This window comes from Perognathus longimembris, chromosome 6 (genome assembly GCF_023159225.1).
Source record: "Perognathus longimembris pacificus isolate PPM17 chromosome 6, ASM2315922v1, whole genome shotgun sequence".
Taxonomy (NCBI): Eukaryota; Metazoa; Chordata; class Mammalia; order Rodentia; family Heteromyidae; genus Perognathus; species Perognathus longimembris.
The window spans coordinates 27,035,250-27,048,348 of NC_063166.1; the positions used below are offsets into that span (position 1 = coordinate 27,035,250).

The following is a 13,099-nucleotide window of genomic DNA, read 5'->3' on the forward strand; positions in this document are numbered from 1 at the left end:
TTGTAATCCCTTTGGGAGGATGAGGCAGGAGGATGGCTTGAGCCCTCAAATTCAGTGCCACCCTGAGCAACAGAGCCAGACCTCAACTTAAAATGAAAACTCAGGTGTGGTAGTGTATACTTATAGTTCCAGCAGTGGAGAGCTTGAGGAAGGAGGACTGTGAGGCTAGCTTGGACTACATAGTAAGACTCAACCAGAAAAAGAGAGAGAGAGAGAGAGAGAGAGAGAGAGAGAGAGAGAGAGAGAGAAAGAGAGATGGAGGGAGGTATGGAGGAAAGGATAGGGAGAAGAAGAGAAAAACATAAAAAACTAGACTCAAAAGAGCATTCAAGTGAAGTGGAAAAAAACTGTGAGCCAGACACAAGGTGGCATGTCTAATGAGTTAAAAGTTTGGTCTACAGATGGGATGGACTGTGAGATTTTAGAAGGTGGAGCCTAGAGGGAAGTTCTTGGGTGTGTCCTGAAGGAGCACTATGGCCCTCTGGTTTCTTCCTCAATCTCCATCTTGGCCCACAATGTAAACAATTTGCTTTGCTATGTGCACTCAGTATTGCTATCTGGGCATGCCCAGATAGCAAGAAGTCTATGGATCTTGGACTGGAGCCCTCAAAATTATAAATCAAAATACACATTTCCCAGTATAAGTCAAGTGTTACAGTCATGGGAAGCTGACTAATGAAGGGATACTCCTTTAATTCAGGATAAACATCAGCTTCTGATCAATTAAATTTTCTTAATTTTAGCTGAAGTGGTTAGAAATTCCTTTAGGTTCTCATGGACAGTAATAGCAGGTAGCATTTAAAAATGATTTTCAAACCCCAAATTACATGAAAGATGGACATTTTGTTTTGAGAATATGCAGTTTGTGGTCTTTTGCAATTTAAAAGAGGGGAAGTTCTGACTCTGAAAAAAAATACTTCAATAAAGTTAAGCTCGCCAGTGAATCTGATTTTCTAAGATACAAATTGTGGTTTATTTTTTAAAAAGCTATATTTAAAATATATTTCTCATGGGACAAGAAATCCTTATTGAACAAATAGCAGTTGAATATGAATATAAAAAGAATACTTTACATCCACATATTGCACAATTATTGCAATAAATTTACACATACCAAAAAGCTAAATATAAAAGTTCAAAGTAGAATAAATACAAAATCGAAAAAAGAGAGCACTAGAAACAAATATAGATTCAGGCCACACAAGAAGGGAGCCAGATGGATAATTTTGACTTACCCATAAAACTTTATGATTTTTTAATTTGCAAAATGTAACACTGTACACCAAAAAGAAGAAGAAAAGCAGCATAATGGAAAAACAGGAGCTATATTTAGCTAGTAAAAGAACAGAATATTCTAAAGTAGGATAAGTATTTGTCCAGGTAAATAAAAATCAAGTCCCAAGTGTCATTTGGAAAATGGGAGTGAGAGAAATGCAAATGAAATGACCGCGTGGGTGATACTGACACACTGAAGATGTGTTTGCAATATTGTCAAGTACAACAGAAGGAATGTATAGCACTATGCACAGATCAACTAAAAAGACATCAAAATGAAATCTTCATGTGCCCTGGAAGAGTTCTGAAAGACTCCAGCAAGATGGAAGCAGAGTTTAACAATCATTAACTTTTTCCGCTATAAAGATACATATGTTTATCTTATTTTTTAAAAATGAAGGAATTGCATGCTGCCTCATTAAGTGAAAATACGTACATACATAGATACATATAACAATTTACGTGAGAGAGGAAAACCCCTTCCTCACCCCACTGGTTCTCTCCATGGTCCTGATTTTTGTTCAGTTTCTGACTTTTTCTGTAGAGTTAGACGGTGGTCAATGTGCAGCCATGGGTGCCTGATCCTGCAAGGGGAGGAGGATCAAACTATCCTTTCCTTCCCTCCATGGGTCAGTCAACTCAGTCCTCTCACCTTTTCACCTTGATGGGCTGATTCCAGGTGATAAGGATAAGGAGTAGGTTTATCAAGGCCATCAGCAACCTCCTCCAAATTAATAACAAATTGGACTTCCCATATATCTCATTTTTCAAATGCTATAGAAACTCACTGGTATATAAAAAAAAGTGAACCCAGTAGGTTGCTCAAGCCGAAGCATTCTGGAGAGCCACTGGAAGAGGGTGCTTTCACTATCTCGGGTGCAAAGAAATCAAGGGAGCCATCAACAGTTGACAGTGAGAAGCTATATTCCCCTGAGAAACCCAATCTTCACCAAAAGAGGTGTGTTGGTGAGCACCCATAACTTATTCCCAGAGAGATAGGTAAGAGGAGAGAAGCAGCAGGCATGGTGGAAAGAAGCCAGGATTTGGCGTGTGAGGATGACAATCTGTACTGATGCTGTCCTTGTCATCACTAGCTTAAAACAAGCTACTTAATCTCTGGGGACTTGGATTCTGTCCTTTGGCAGTGGGTAAGGGTGGAGGGGAGACTGTATTTTATTTTATTTTTTGGTCAACCTTGGTTTTTTACTTTTAATTGTATTTTTTATTATCTTTAGTTGCACAAGAGCTACAACTCAAAGTGTCAGCGTATGAGTACAATGCATCTTCATCAACATCACCCCTTTCATTATTCTTTCCTATCCCTCCCAACTTCATCCATCCCTGTAATTCTCCTGGTTTCACAGAGTGTGAATTGGACCATACCTGCATTCTCTTCCCACTCTTTTCTTCATTCAAATCCCTTCTTCCCCTTTACCTCCCTGCCTAACCATCTCCAGTACCAACTTCCTGGTACTCATCTGACACACGCCCAACATCCTTGCAGGTCAATATTTTGCATGAGGTGCTAGGAGAGAAGAGAATAACCTTCTTCTGTCTTCTAGACATGCCAATCAGCCTGAAATAAGATGTGAGCTAAAACAGCCAAGCATTGTATAGTGAGGTTTTCTTTTTCTTGATTGACTTATCTATTTTGACATATTGCAGCAAGAAATTGAAAGTAAATGAATGGATAAATGGATTAGGGGGCTTGTTTGTGTTTGTTTGTGTGTGTGTGTGTGTGTGTGTGTGTGTGTGTATCAGGTGCCAGCACTAGGACTTAAGCTTTATAATTCAAGGCTAGTGCTCTACCACTTGAACCACAGCTCCACTCTGGCTTTGGGGGATGTTACTTGGAGATGGAGATTCCTGCCCAGGCTGCTTTGAACAGTGATGCTCAGATCTCAGCCTCCCAAGTAGCTAGGATTACAGATAGGTGTAAGCCACCAGCACCTGGCAAAGCTAGTAAGTTTTTATGTAGATCTAGAGGTTGGTAGTCCTTAAATAAAAGCCCTTTTATGCATCAGAAATCTGGGGAGGAAGAAAGAAATGCAGAAATAAATGTTTCTGGAATATCTTTATTGTCAAGTTTTATGTTGGACATCTTATTCATGACAGTAATGGTAAGAATTCCTGAAACAATATTTCAGAATTTACTACATGCAGGGTGTATGTTCAGATCTTCTTTTCTACTGACCATTCACCCATCCACTCATGACATTGGCATGTGTTCTTTTTATAAACAACTTATCTCTAAATTAAAATTATAATAAAAAATTAAGAATTCAAAGATGGAAAAATAATATAGCAATCCTTTGTAAGCAAGACATAAGCATAGTAACACTCTTGTAATCCCAGCACTCAGGAGGCTACAGCAGGAAATCAAAAGTTCAGGCTGGGCTGGTTGCTGCTGAGAGACCCTATCTCAAAAATCAAACCAAAACAACAACAACAACACATACATATACATATACATACACACACACACACACACACACACACACACACACCATGTAGTTGTCACAGTTAAATTCTATTAAATAGTTGCCCTTGTAGCAGAAAATAATGAATGTAATGAAAACAACGCTGACCACTTAGTGTCCATTGTCACATGACCATCTTAGAATGACTATGCAGAAGTGTTTAAGTAAACTGAATCTTCATTGGCAATGAAAATGTGTAGAATTTATACTTGCAAAACACCAAACATATTAATTTACTGATGATCACCAAGGGCAATAATTAAAGAACAATTAAAAAGGGAAGCAAAGAATTACCCTTGTCAAGACTTGTCCAAGGAGCCTGATGCAAGTATTTTTTTCCTCTGAGACAAGAGCTGCTGCTTAGTGTGTTGGGAGCTCTCATTTTAGCTTCCTGGACACAGGCAATGTACAAAGAAGGCATCATATCAAGAGTATAATAAGTGTCTTCTGTGGAAATGACACTGGATTATGGTGATGTCTTAGAGGATAAAATGAGTCAGCCATGATACAGAGACTTTGTCCAGGCTAATTCATTCATTCACTCACTCACTCATGTATTCATTCATATTGATGTATTTTCACTACTAGAGAAGAACAAAATCCCATCCATTAAGAGGGCATAGCCATTGCTTGTAACCTATGAAGGTATCACATTAGTAACTAGAAACAGAGCTTTGTAAAGCTGGCCAGTTCCAATAACTTTTCACATTACTGCTGTCAAAGCCATCAACTTTTCCTTCATCTACAAAATGATACCTTAAGCAGGAGTGAGTTAAGAAAGAAGTCATCTATGAGTTTCCCTGGTAGAGTCAAAGCTTGAAATCAAGCAAGTGGGAAATGGCTCCCTAGCATGTGTTAACTTTGGTAAGAGATATTTTCTTCCATGTGCCTGAGTTTTGGGGGTAGATGCGATTAAACAAAGTGGTAATTAAAGAAGAGAAGCAATATATTCCGATGAAACATTATTGCTTCATGGATATAATTGTAATTTGGTTCCTAGACACTTAATAAACATGGCAGTCCTCTTTTTTTAAAAAGAAGAACAAACAGAAATGGAGAGACAAAGGGTGAACAAATGCAGCAGTGATACTCACTAGACTCTATGTTGAAAATGATATACAACTTATATACAAGTGGAGGTACAAGAGGGAAAATCTGGGAGGCAGAGAGCGAAGGCTGATATTTTCCAAAAGGAGATGTACTTATTACCTGACTTGTGTAACTGGAATCCCTCTGAGTATCACCTCTATAATACCAATTAAAAAATAAAAATAAAAAAGGAACAAATGAATGAAAAATGGTAGTAACTTTTGGTGCACATTTTTGTTTTCAATGAGGAAAAATCATTGTGTGTGTGTGTGTGTGTGTGTGTGTGTGTGTGTGTGTGTGTATGCTGTGTATGCTGTGTATCTGTTTCAGAGTTCCTGGGTTCCATCAGGATGTGAACAGACATAAAGGATTTCACAGAACCAAGGATTCTATATTTTTAGAACCCACAGACAACTTTTACTTAATCTTTTCTCTCCATCTGCAGCCAGAAGTCTTTGCGTTGTCTGAACAAGCTGTCCACAGGAAGAACTCTGTGAGAGTGACAGGCTCTTTACACCTGATGAAGGTGTCTTTGTGACCCGCACCACCTTTTAAACCCACTACCTTGAAGGTCTATGCCAAATGTATTCAATCTCAGAATGTCATCTATTCTGTGATACTCATGTGATTTCACACATGGGGAGGACTGGTGCATATTTTCCACCTAGAGGAAAATCCTTCACTTTTTTTTTAAGTTGTAGCTATTACTATGGACTTAGATTATCCTTTGATTTTTTATTTTAGTATTCTTTTCCCTCTTGTTTGGAGACCTTTGCCTAAAATAGTAACTATAAGTGCCTGTGACTTCCTATCTATCTATCTTCCTATCTATCACTGACCTTGGATAGCTGGCTTTAGCTACATTTCCTGTGCATTTGTCAGTCTTTTGCTGCGTTGAGTTGCACTTTGTGGTCCACAGACACCCCCCCATACCCATACACACACACACACACACACACACACACACACATACACATACACACACACGCTCATGTAGTCTGCATTCTTCTCTGTCTTGGAATCTACTGTCTTGACTTCACAAAGTCAAATAGTGGCATCTACCTGCCAGATGCGTCCGGTCTAGTCCTGGATAAGTGCTTCCTCAGCAATTATCACACCAAGTGCATTGATTGGTCTGTCTGTATCTATTCTGATGAGCTACCATTGCTCTGTCCACTATTCTGAATAATGACTGCTCCGAAGTTTGTAGCTGAAAGAATCTTGCTATTTCTGGATGTTTTGATATCAAACATGCAACTGGGACAGTGAGTGAATATGAAATGAACTGCATATCAATGTCTGTCCTCTGCAATATGACAGTCTGTGTGTCACATTATCATTGTGAAAGGGGCCTTTAAAAAACTCATTACTAGGGTAATCCAGCTGAGAGCAGACCCCAAGATTTAAAATATTCCTTACTGGTTAGAGATGGTAGTGGGTAGTAGTTAGGGGCTAGCTATTTCCAAGTTTAAGCAGCTCTGTTGTTCCAGCTGAGCTCTGGAAGTGGGCCCAGTCACATGTGTTAGTTATTCAAGGTAGCTAGAGTTTAAAATGTAGCTTATCAGTTACATCCCTAAGTGCTCCATGACCATCCATGACTAGTGGCTACTGTTCTCCACAGCACATATGAGAGGACATTGTCTTCACTGCCAAAAGTAGATTAGAAAGTAGATTCCTAGCAATGGGCTTATGGTATTTGCAAATGCAAATGTGTTTTGCAACTGCAGAGTTAAATGACTGGCTCAGAGGGTGGGTGGAGTCCAAAGGATTATGGGAGAAAGTGTGGGAGTGGAAGCTTGAAGCCCAGGAAAGAGAGGGAGGAGCTTCAGGGTGTATGCATACGGCAGAACCCCTGAGCAATGCAAAACTGGGTGAGTGGCAGACACTGGCTTGGAAGGGGGAGAAGTTCTGACGCTTTATGATGGCATCTCGGCTACCCCCTGGGTGCACTTAGGGAGGAGAGGAACCAGCAGGGGGTGGCACATTAAAGAAGGTTGAGGAGCAGAACAGAGTTCATGTGTGGTCAAGAAAACATCTCATGATTCTTGAGCATCCTACATTAGGTGGGTAATGGTCTGAGCCCAGATTAGATTATGGACTTTACTCCTCTAATAACCTTGAAGTGGCAGATGGAGTTGCAAGTTCATCATCTGACAGCATCCCCACAGAGGACCACTAGCTGGTGACAGGATACTATCAACCAAGCAGCTTGGGGGACCGGAACTACAAGGCGGGAAGGATTATAGGAAATCATGACTGCTACCTGGTATAGACTGCAATCTGGGGTTTATGATCAGCCAGGAAACAGAATCCAGAGAGAGGAAAACACTCTCCTTGCCTTCCACACAAAAGGAGAAGAAACATCTGGGAGCAGACCCCAGTTTAGGACTCCTATGTGAATACTGCCATCTTGTAGAAATCTATGTGAGGCTCAAGGTCCAATGTTGAATGGACATGTCTAAATAAGTCCTTGCACAAATGTAGGAAGTTGTAAAGTGTTGGCAAACTACAGGCAGCTTTTATTATCTCCTAGTCTCCTATCGTTTGGTTGGCCTTCTCAGGATGAATCAGTGTGGGTCAGTGGCTAGATAGAGATGAAGTACCAAAGGCCAGGTGCTTGTGAATGGACAATAATTCCCTGCCCTAAGTTCACAGGGGGTGAGGGTGCTGATAACAGCTGGAAGGAGTGTATTACAGCCAGTCTTCAAAAGGTAACTTACAATGCAGAGGCAATGGCTCTCTGGAAGTAGTTGTAATACTTGGAGATTTATGAAAGCATGTGTCAAAAGTAAGTGAAAAAATAGCCAGGGGGTATCAGTAAACACTCCTGTGAATGAAGATAATTCTGAAGAGCCTTTAGAGCAGGGTTTTCTTTTTACCAGAATGAGAGAGCAAGAAGATGTAGCCCTTCTTCTCCTACTGTGAGAATTGTGACGTATACATGTGATGCTACAATTGCTTCAACCATCTTGTTACCATGAAGAGATATAGCTTGAAGGTGGCATCCATGAACTATGTCATGACACTGATGAATTAACCAACCCTAGTACTTTCCTATCATAGGACTTTATTTTGTGACATTCATTCATTCTCTCATGCAATAAATATTAACTAAACACAAACATAGTAAACATTGGCTCATGGCATCTAGGAGACCCTAGAGGACAAATAAACTAAAGTTATGGAACTTGCCAGTGTTCCAAGTTTTCCCATTGCTTCAGTATCTCTAATTTTTTTTTGTTTCCTGTAGGCAGAACATCTTTACTTACAGTCTGCTGACTGCACATTGACTTCACAGGTAACTGAACTGTATGCTACAATTACACAGCAGAAAAAAAATACTTGAAAGGCCATTTCCTGTTCTTTCTCTTTCTCTCATGCATTTGACATTTGTGGTCCATTTCCCCAGTGAGCCAGTCTCCTGCTACATGGTTTACTTCCATCTTCTTTGGCCACTTCTCAGTCTCTGAGGGTTCTTTTCAATTCACAAATTACTTTGTGAGTGTGTGTGTGTATGCTGGTACCTGGGATTGAACTCAGGGCCTGGGCATTGACTGGTCACTTAGCTTTTTGTCACTCAAGGCTTGAACTCTACCACCTGAGCCATACCTCTACATCTGGCTTTATAGTTCCTTTATCTAAGCCTCAGAGACTTTCCTGCTCAGGCTGGCTTTGAACTGTGACCCTCAGAGTGAGTAACTAGGATTATTAGCCATTAGGCCACCACTTCCCGGCTACAGGTTACTTGAGTTAACATTAAGAACATTAAATATTGGGGTCTTGGGGCTTTTTCTTCTTACTCTGCATTTTCTGAATGATAATCAGTTTACTGGACTTTACGACCACATATGCACAGAGGATGCTAACCCATGTCCAGCACAGAACTCCCTTGAGCTCTGCATCTGTCTGATGAGTGGTTTATTTAGATACTTGCATAACTCAAAATCAATGGGGCCAAATGATCTCCATACTGTGTGTCCTAAATTCACGTCTCTTGGGTTCCCAACACAGCGAATGGTCCCTAGATTGGTTCTCCTAGTTGTCCAAGCCTAAATCCCAAGTATCAGCCCTGCCTCCTCCCTTTCCTTCACGCCTTCCTCCAAATCTAAGCAATCCCAGAGCCCTCTTGTGCTTATCTCCTATGTATCTTCAACTTGGCTCCTGCCCCAAACTTATGTTCCTCATTCTCTGTACTCATCATCTGAATCCTGGAACTCACCAACTAACTGATCTCCCTGACACATGTCTTGGACACTTTCCAGATCATTCTTGCCTGTGAGCAGAGCAATGAGGTCACTCAACCTATCATATATATATATAGCACCGCCTTATTCAACCTCCTCTTTTCTTTTAAGAACAGGATCAAGTACTAAGCACAGTTCTATAGCCTGTAAGACCTGTCCTGACTCTTTTTTTTTTTTAACCAAAATACATGCTGGACACTCATTTTCTCTCTTTCATTCACTCCCAACATAGTGCTTCCTGCTGTGTCTGGCTTTCATCTTGGGATACTCCCTTTTCATCTTTGTTAGGATTTTTTTTTTCTTATTTCTGAGGAATTCCTCTAGAAGACAGCTCCTTCCAACATGTCTTCCCTGGGTCCCCAGGCTTGGATGGGTGACACTTCCATGTGTCACCTATTTTTCTCCACCATATCTGCCAGGATTGTGAGTGTTGGCCAGGATCTAGCTTGTACTTACAGTAATTCTGGCAAGCAGAATGGTACCTGCCACTTGGTGCATTCTCTGCCCATATGCAAGGAACCAGTGCACGCACCAGGGAGTACTCACTATAACAACTTCATTAATTCTCCTTGCTTGGGACAGTGCTTTTCTGAGAATCTGGGGTTGCTGAAGAGAATTCGTAGTCATAATTCTTTCGTGCTCATTTTACTGTTTAAGACTCCTTTATATCTGCCTCAGTTTGACACATTTACATTTTGAAAAGAGGATTTTGTTCAGAAGATCGACAAGAATGAGGGTAGGTAAATCCAATGTACTAAGTGCTGCCATGCCACACAGAGGATTGCACTCTGTGGAGACAAAGCGATCACACTTCATTTTCTTTAATTTTTAAAAAGAGCTACTCTTTCTGGCTTTTGAGCTCTGTTTGCTTGTAATATCTTTTTAATACTTATTTTCTATTACCTTTTCTTTCTTTTTGGTGGGGGGGGCAGTCTTGGGGCTTGAACTCAGGGCCTGAGTGTTGTCCCAGAGCTTTTTTTTGCTCTATGCTATGGCTCTACCACTTGAGCCAAAGCCCCACTTTCAGTTTTCTGGTGGTTAATTGGAGAGAAGAGTCTCACAGACTTTCTTGCCTGGGCTGGCTTTGCAGTGTGATCCTCAGATCTCAGCCTCCTGAGTAGCTAGGATTACAGGCACACATCACTGACATCTGGCTTCTGTGTGTGTTTATAAGGAGAAATGATACTTTCAAAGAAGTTGTGCTCACCTGATTGAAAGGAAAGAAAAGCACCTCTATGCAATTCATTGACTGGGGTGCAATGCTATCTCTAATATTGAAATACTGACATTGCGCACGGGGCACCTTATTTACTCTCCCTCCTGCAAAGAGATGTCCCCTGCTGACCTCCTTCCTCTTTGTGTGTGACTCTCTCTCACCCCAGGCTGAGGGAGGCTGCAGTGGAAACTTCTACATGAGTTAAAGCAGCCCCAATTACATTACTTCAGGCTACTACACAAAGGGCACAGATCTGTCTGGCATGCAGAGAATGTCACGTTGTCATTCGGTGGTAGAGAGTGAGTCCCTTCCCTCCCTGTCCTCTCCACACACACTCATGTGAATTAAGATATATCAGAAGTGTATGGAACAAGTGTTGGAATTGAGGCTTCACAGGGAAATCCAGCAATAAGAATGGCAGCACAGTTGCCATTCTTATCCTTTAGAGTCCGCCTTATATCCATTTGGAGGGCTTATTTGCAGTAACTACTAACTGCAATCTTCACTGAGGTCCTCTACTACTGGTCTGCAGAACGTTCCATATGGTAATCTTGGGATATTTTTTGTTAAGCCAAGAAGCCACCTTGTCAGCACTTCCCTCTACTGTGATGATGAGATATGACAATAATGAATGTTACAGTAAAACTGAACATCTACTTCAGGGTATCCCTAAGGTTTTACAGAAAGACCTACAAAAAAGGAGGGAGGGGAAAGCATTGCTTAACTGGATCTGAACAGGCTCTGGGCTGTGACAATATTTATTGCAGCACTCGGGTACTTATTACACAATGTTATACCTGTAGTCATACATCTTCCTTCTCTCTTGGGGAAGGAATGTGGAGAAAGGAGCTTATGAGGAAACACAGTGAGGGGACTGTGGAGAAAGGAGACATTGGGGAAGGGTGGCAAAGTTGTAGATTGCTTTCTCCTGCATCACTCAATCAATCAAGGGGTTGTATTCTGCTGTAGCTTTCCCCATATGTTAAGTAGATTGTGTGGCTCACCACAGGGACTCATGGGCCCAGGAGGCCCTGGCAATTATAGAATGTAGGCTTCACATCTCTCTGGGGCTTCTCACCACCAGGGCAGGGCAAGGGCTGAGCTACTTCCTACTTGTATCTTGGGCTGGCAATTTGTGCCAAGAGAGAATGCTTCAAAAAATCCCACTGGGAAGCTTCATGATAATAACAGATGAGGCAAGATTTATCAGGAATAAAGCCAAACTCACAGAACAGCAGAATCACAGATGCATCAAGACCTAGAGACTCAAATCACCTGTGTGTTTCAGGGCCCAAACCTGGCCCACAGGAGAACTACAAAAGCACAGTAAAATGACCAAGTTATTGAAATAGCAGGAGCCCTTTTACTATCATTTTTGCATCTTGATGGTACTGAGGTTCAAACTCAGGGCCTTGTATTGGCTACATAGGCGTTATGCCAGTTGAGCTACATATCCCTCCTCCTTTTTCAATTGTTTTTGTGTGTGTGGGGGGCATAGAACATGAATTGCAATCTTCCTATTCATATCTCCTGTTTAGCTGGGATTATAAGTGCAAGTCTCCGTGCCTAGCCAGGAGGTGTCTTTAAAGTAGAATATATAATACTCTGGCCCACCAAATAACATCAGTCTTAAATAATCAACAGATTTGGCATAGACAACCAGTACTGATGACCATAAGATCACTTCATTGACAAACTTGAGACAGTGTCACCCTCAGAATGGGAAAAAGAGGAGAAGAAGAAGAAAGAAGCTAGAGCTCACAAGTATTAAGTATTTATCTCTCTCTCTCTCTCTCTCTCTCTCTCTCTCTCTCTCTCTCTCTCTCTCAGGTAGCAAAGGTTCCCAGAAAGGAGGAGTAAGGAACTGTTAATAAACAATGTCTACACCACTGCAAAGATGCCTATTGAAAGAGAGTATTTAATAAGCAAAAGACACGTGGTAGTGTTCCCTGGCAAGCACATTGACAGAACATTTCAATCACTGTCAATATTATTGTTTAAATATCCTATGTGTATAGTTATAATTTTTCACCTCCATTTTTTTTCTTGTATGCGAGGAGTGGGGAGGGGAGACAAAATCCAAACCAACAAAATTAATTATTGTTAAGAAGGTCCTAGATCTTGTGGATTTTGAGCATGCATTTTGGGGAGCCCCCAGCGGCGGCAAGAGCCTGAGTAATTACATTCACTCCAGCTGCACATTCACACATCAGCCCTACATCATTCCTCAAGCCAGGCAATTTTTTTTAGCATCCTGTGGTTTGCTTCCAAAGCAGAGAAAAGGATAGCTTTTCCTCCCTCCCTCCTACAATACCAGTGCCTTTAGCACTCTCTGTTACATTCATTTTTCCTCCTCCATCATCAAGTTTAAAGTGCTTGCATCCTACTGAAGCTAAGCAGAGGAATAAATGCAAAGCTAAGAAGTATGTGAAGAGTCCACGTGTGTTCCCTGGCCCCTGGTCTGAGGATTGTCTCTTACCTTTATCATAGATTTCCTTCAAGACCCCTCGCTTGATAAGCTCCTCTCTGCTTTGTCTCATTGAGATCTTCCTTTCCAAAGCTATAATCAAGAGACAGAGATGCAGTTGTCAGTAGGTAACAACAATACTATTTTTTATCCAAAGGATCTTTATGTTAATAGGTAGTGCAGTTAATGTTTACATGAGATTCTATAAACTCATGCATCCCTAATGGTTCATTAATGATATGTGCCATTTATGTATTACGTGTTTGTGTTACTATGTGTAACAAAAATCTGTGTATGTGAGTCTGTAACAAAGAGTCTGTGTGAGTGT

The 13,099-nt window shown here is 41.0% G+C and overlaps 1 protein-coding gene across 11 annotated transcripts in view; it reads right to left on the reverse strand.

Annotated features, from left to right (window-relative positions):
- The window catches only part of Phactr1 (phosphatase and actin regulator 1), a 432,942-nt gene that overhangs the window by 80,520 nt on the left and 339,323 nt on the right, over positions 1–13,099 (reverse strand). For 10 of the 11 annotated variants that reach the window (XM_048348462.1, XM_048348465.1, XM_048348459.1 and 7 more), the window contains one exon: positions 12,784–12,864. The exons of the other annotated variant lie outside the window; for it this stretch is intronic. In XM_048348462.1, the coding sequence (XP_048204419.1) occupies positions 12,784–12,864 (81 nt within the window). The remainder of the gene's footprint in view (positions 1–12,783; positions 12,865–13,099) is intronic. 11 annotated transcript variants of the gene reach the window in all.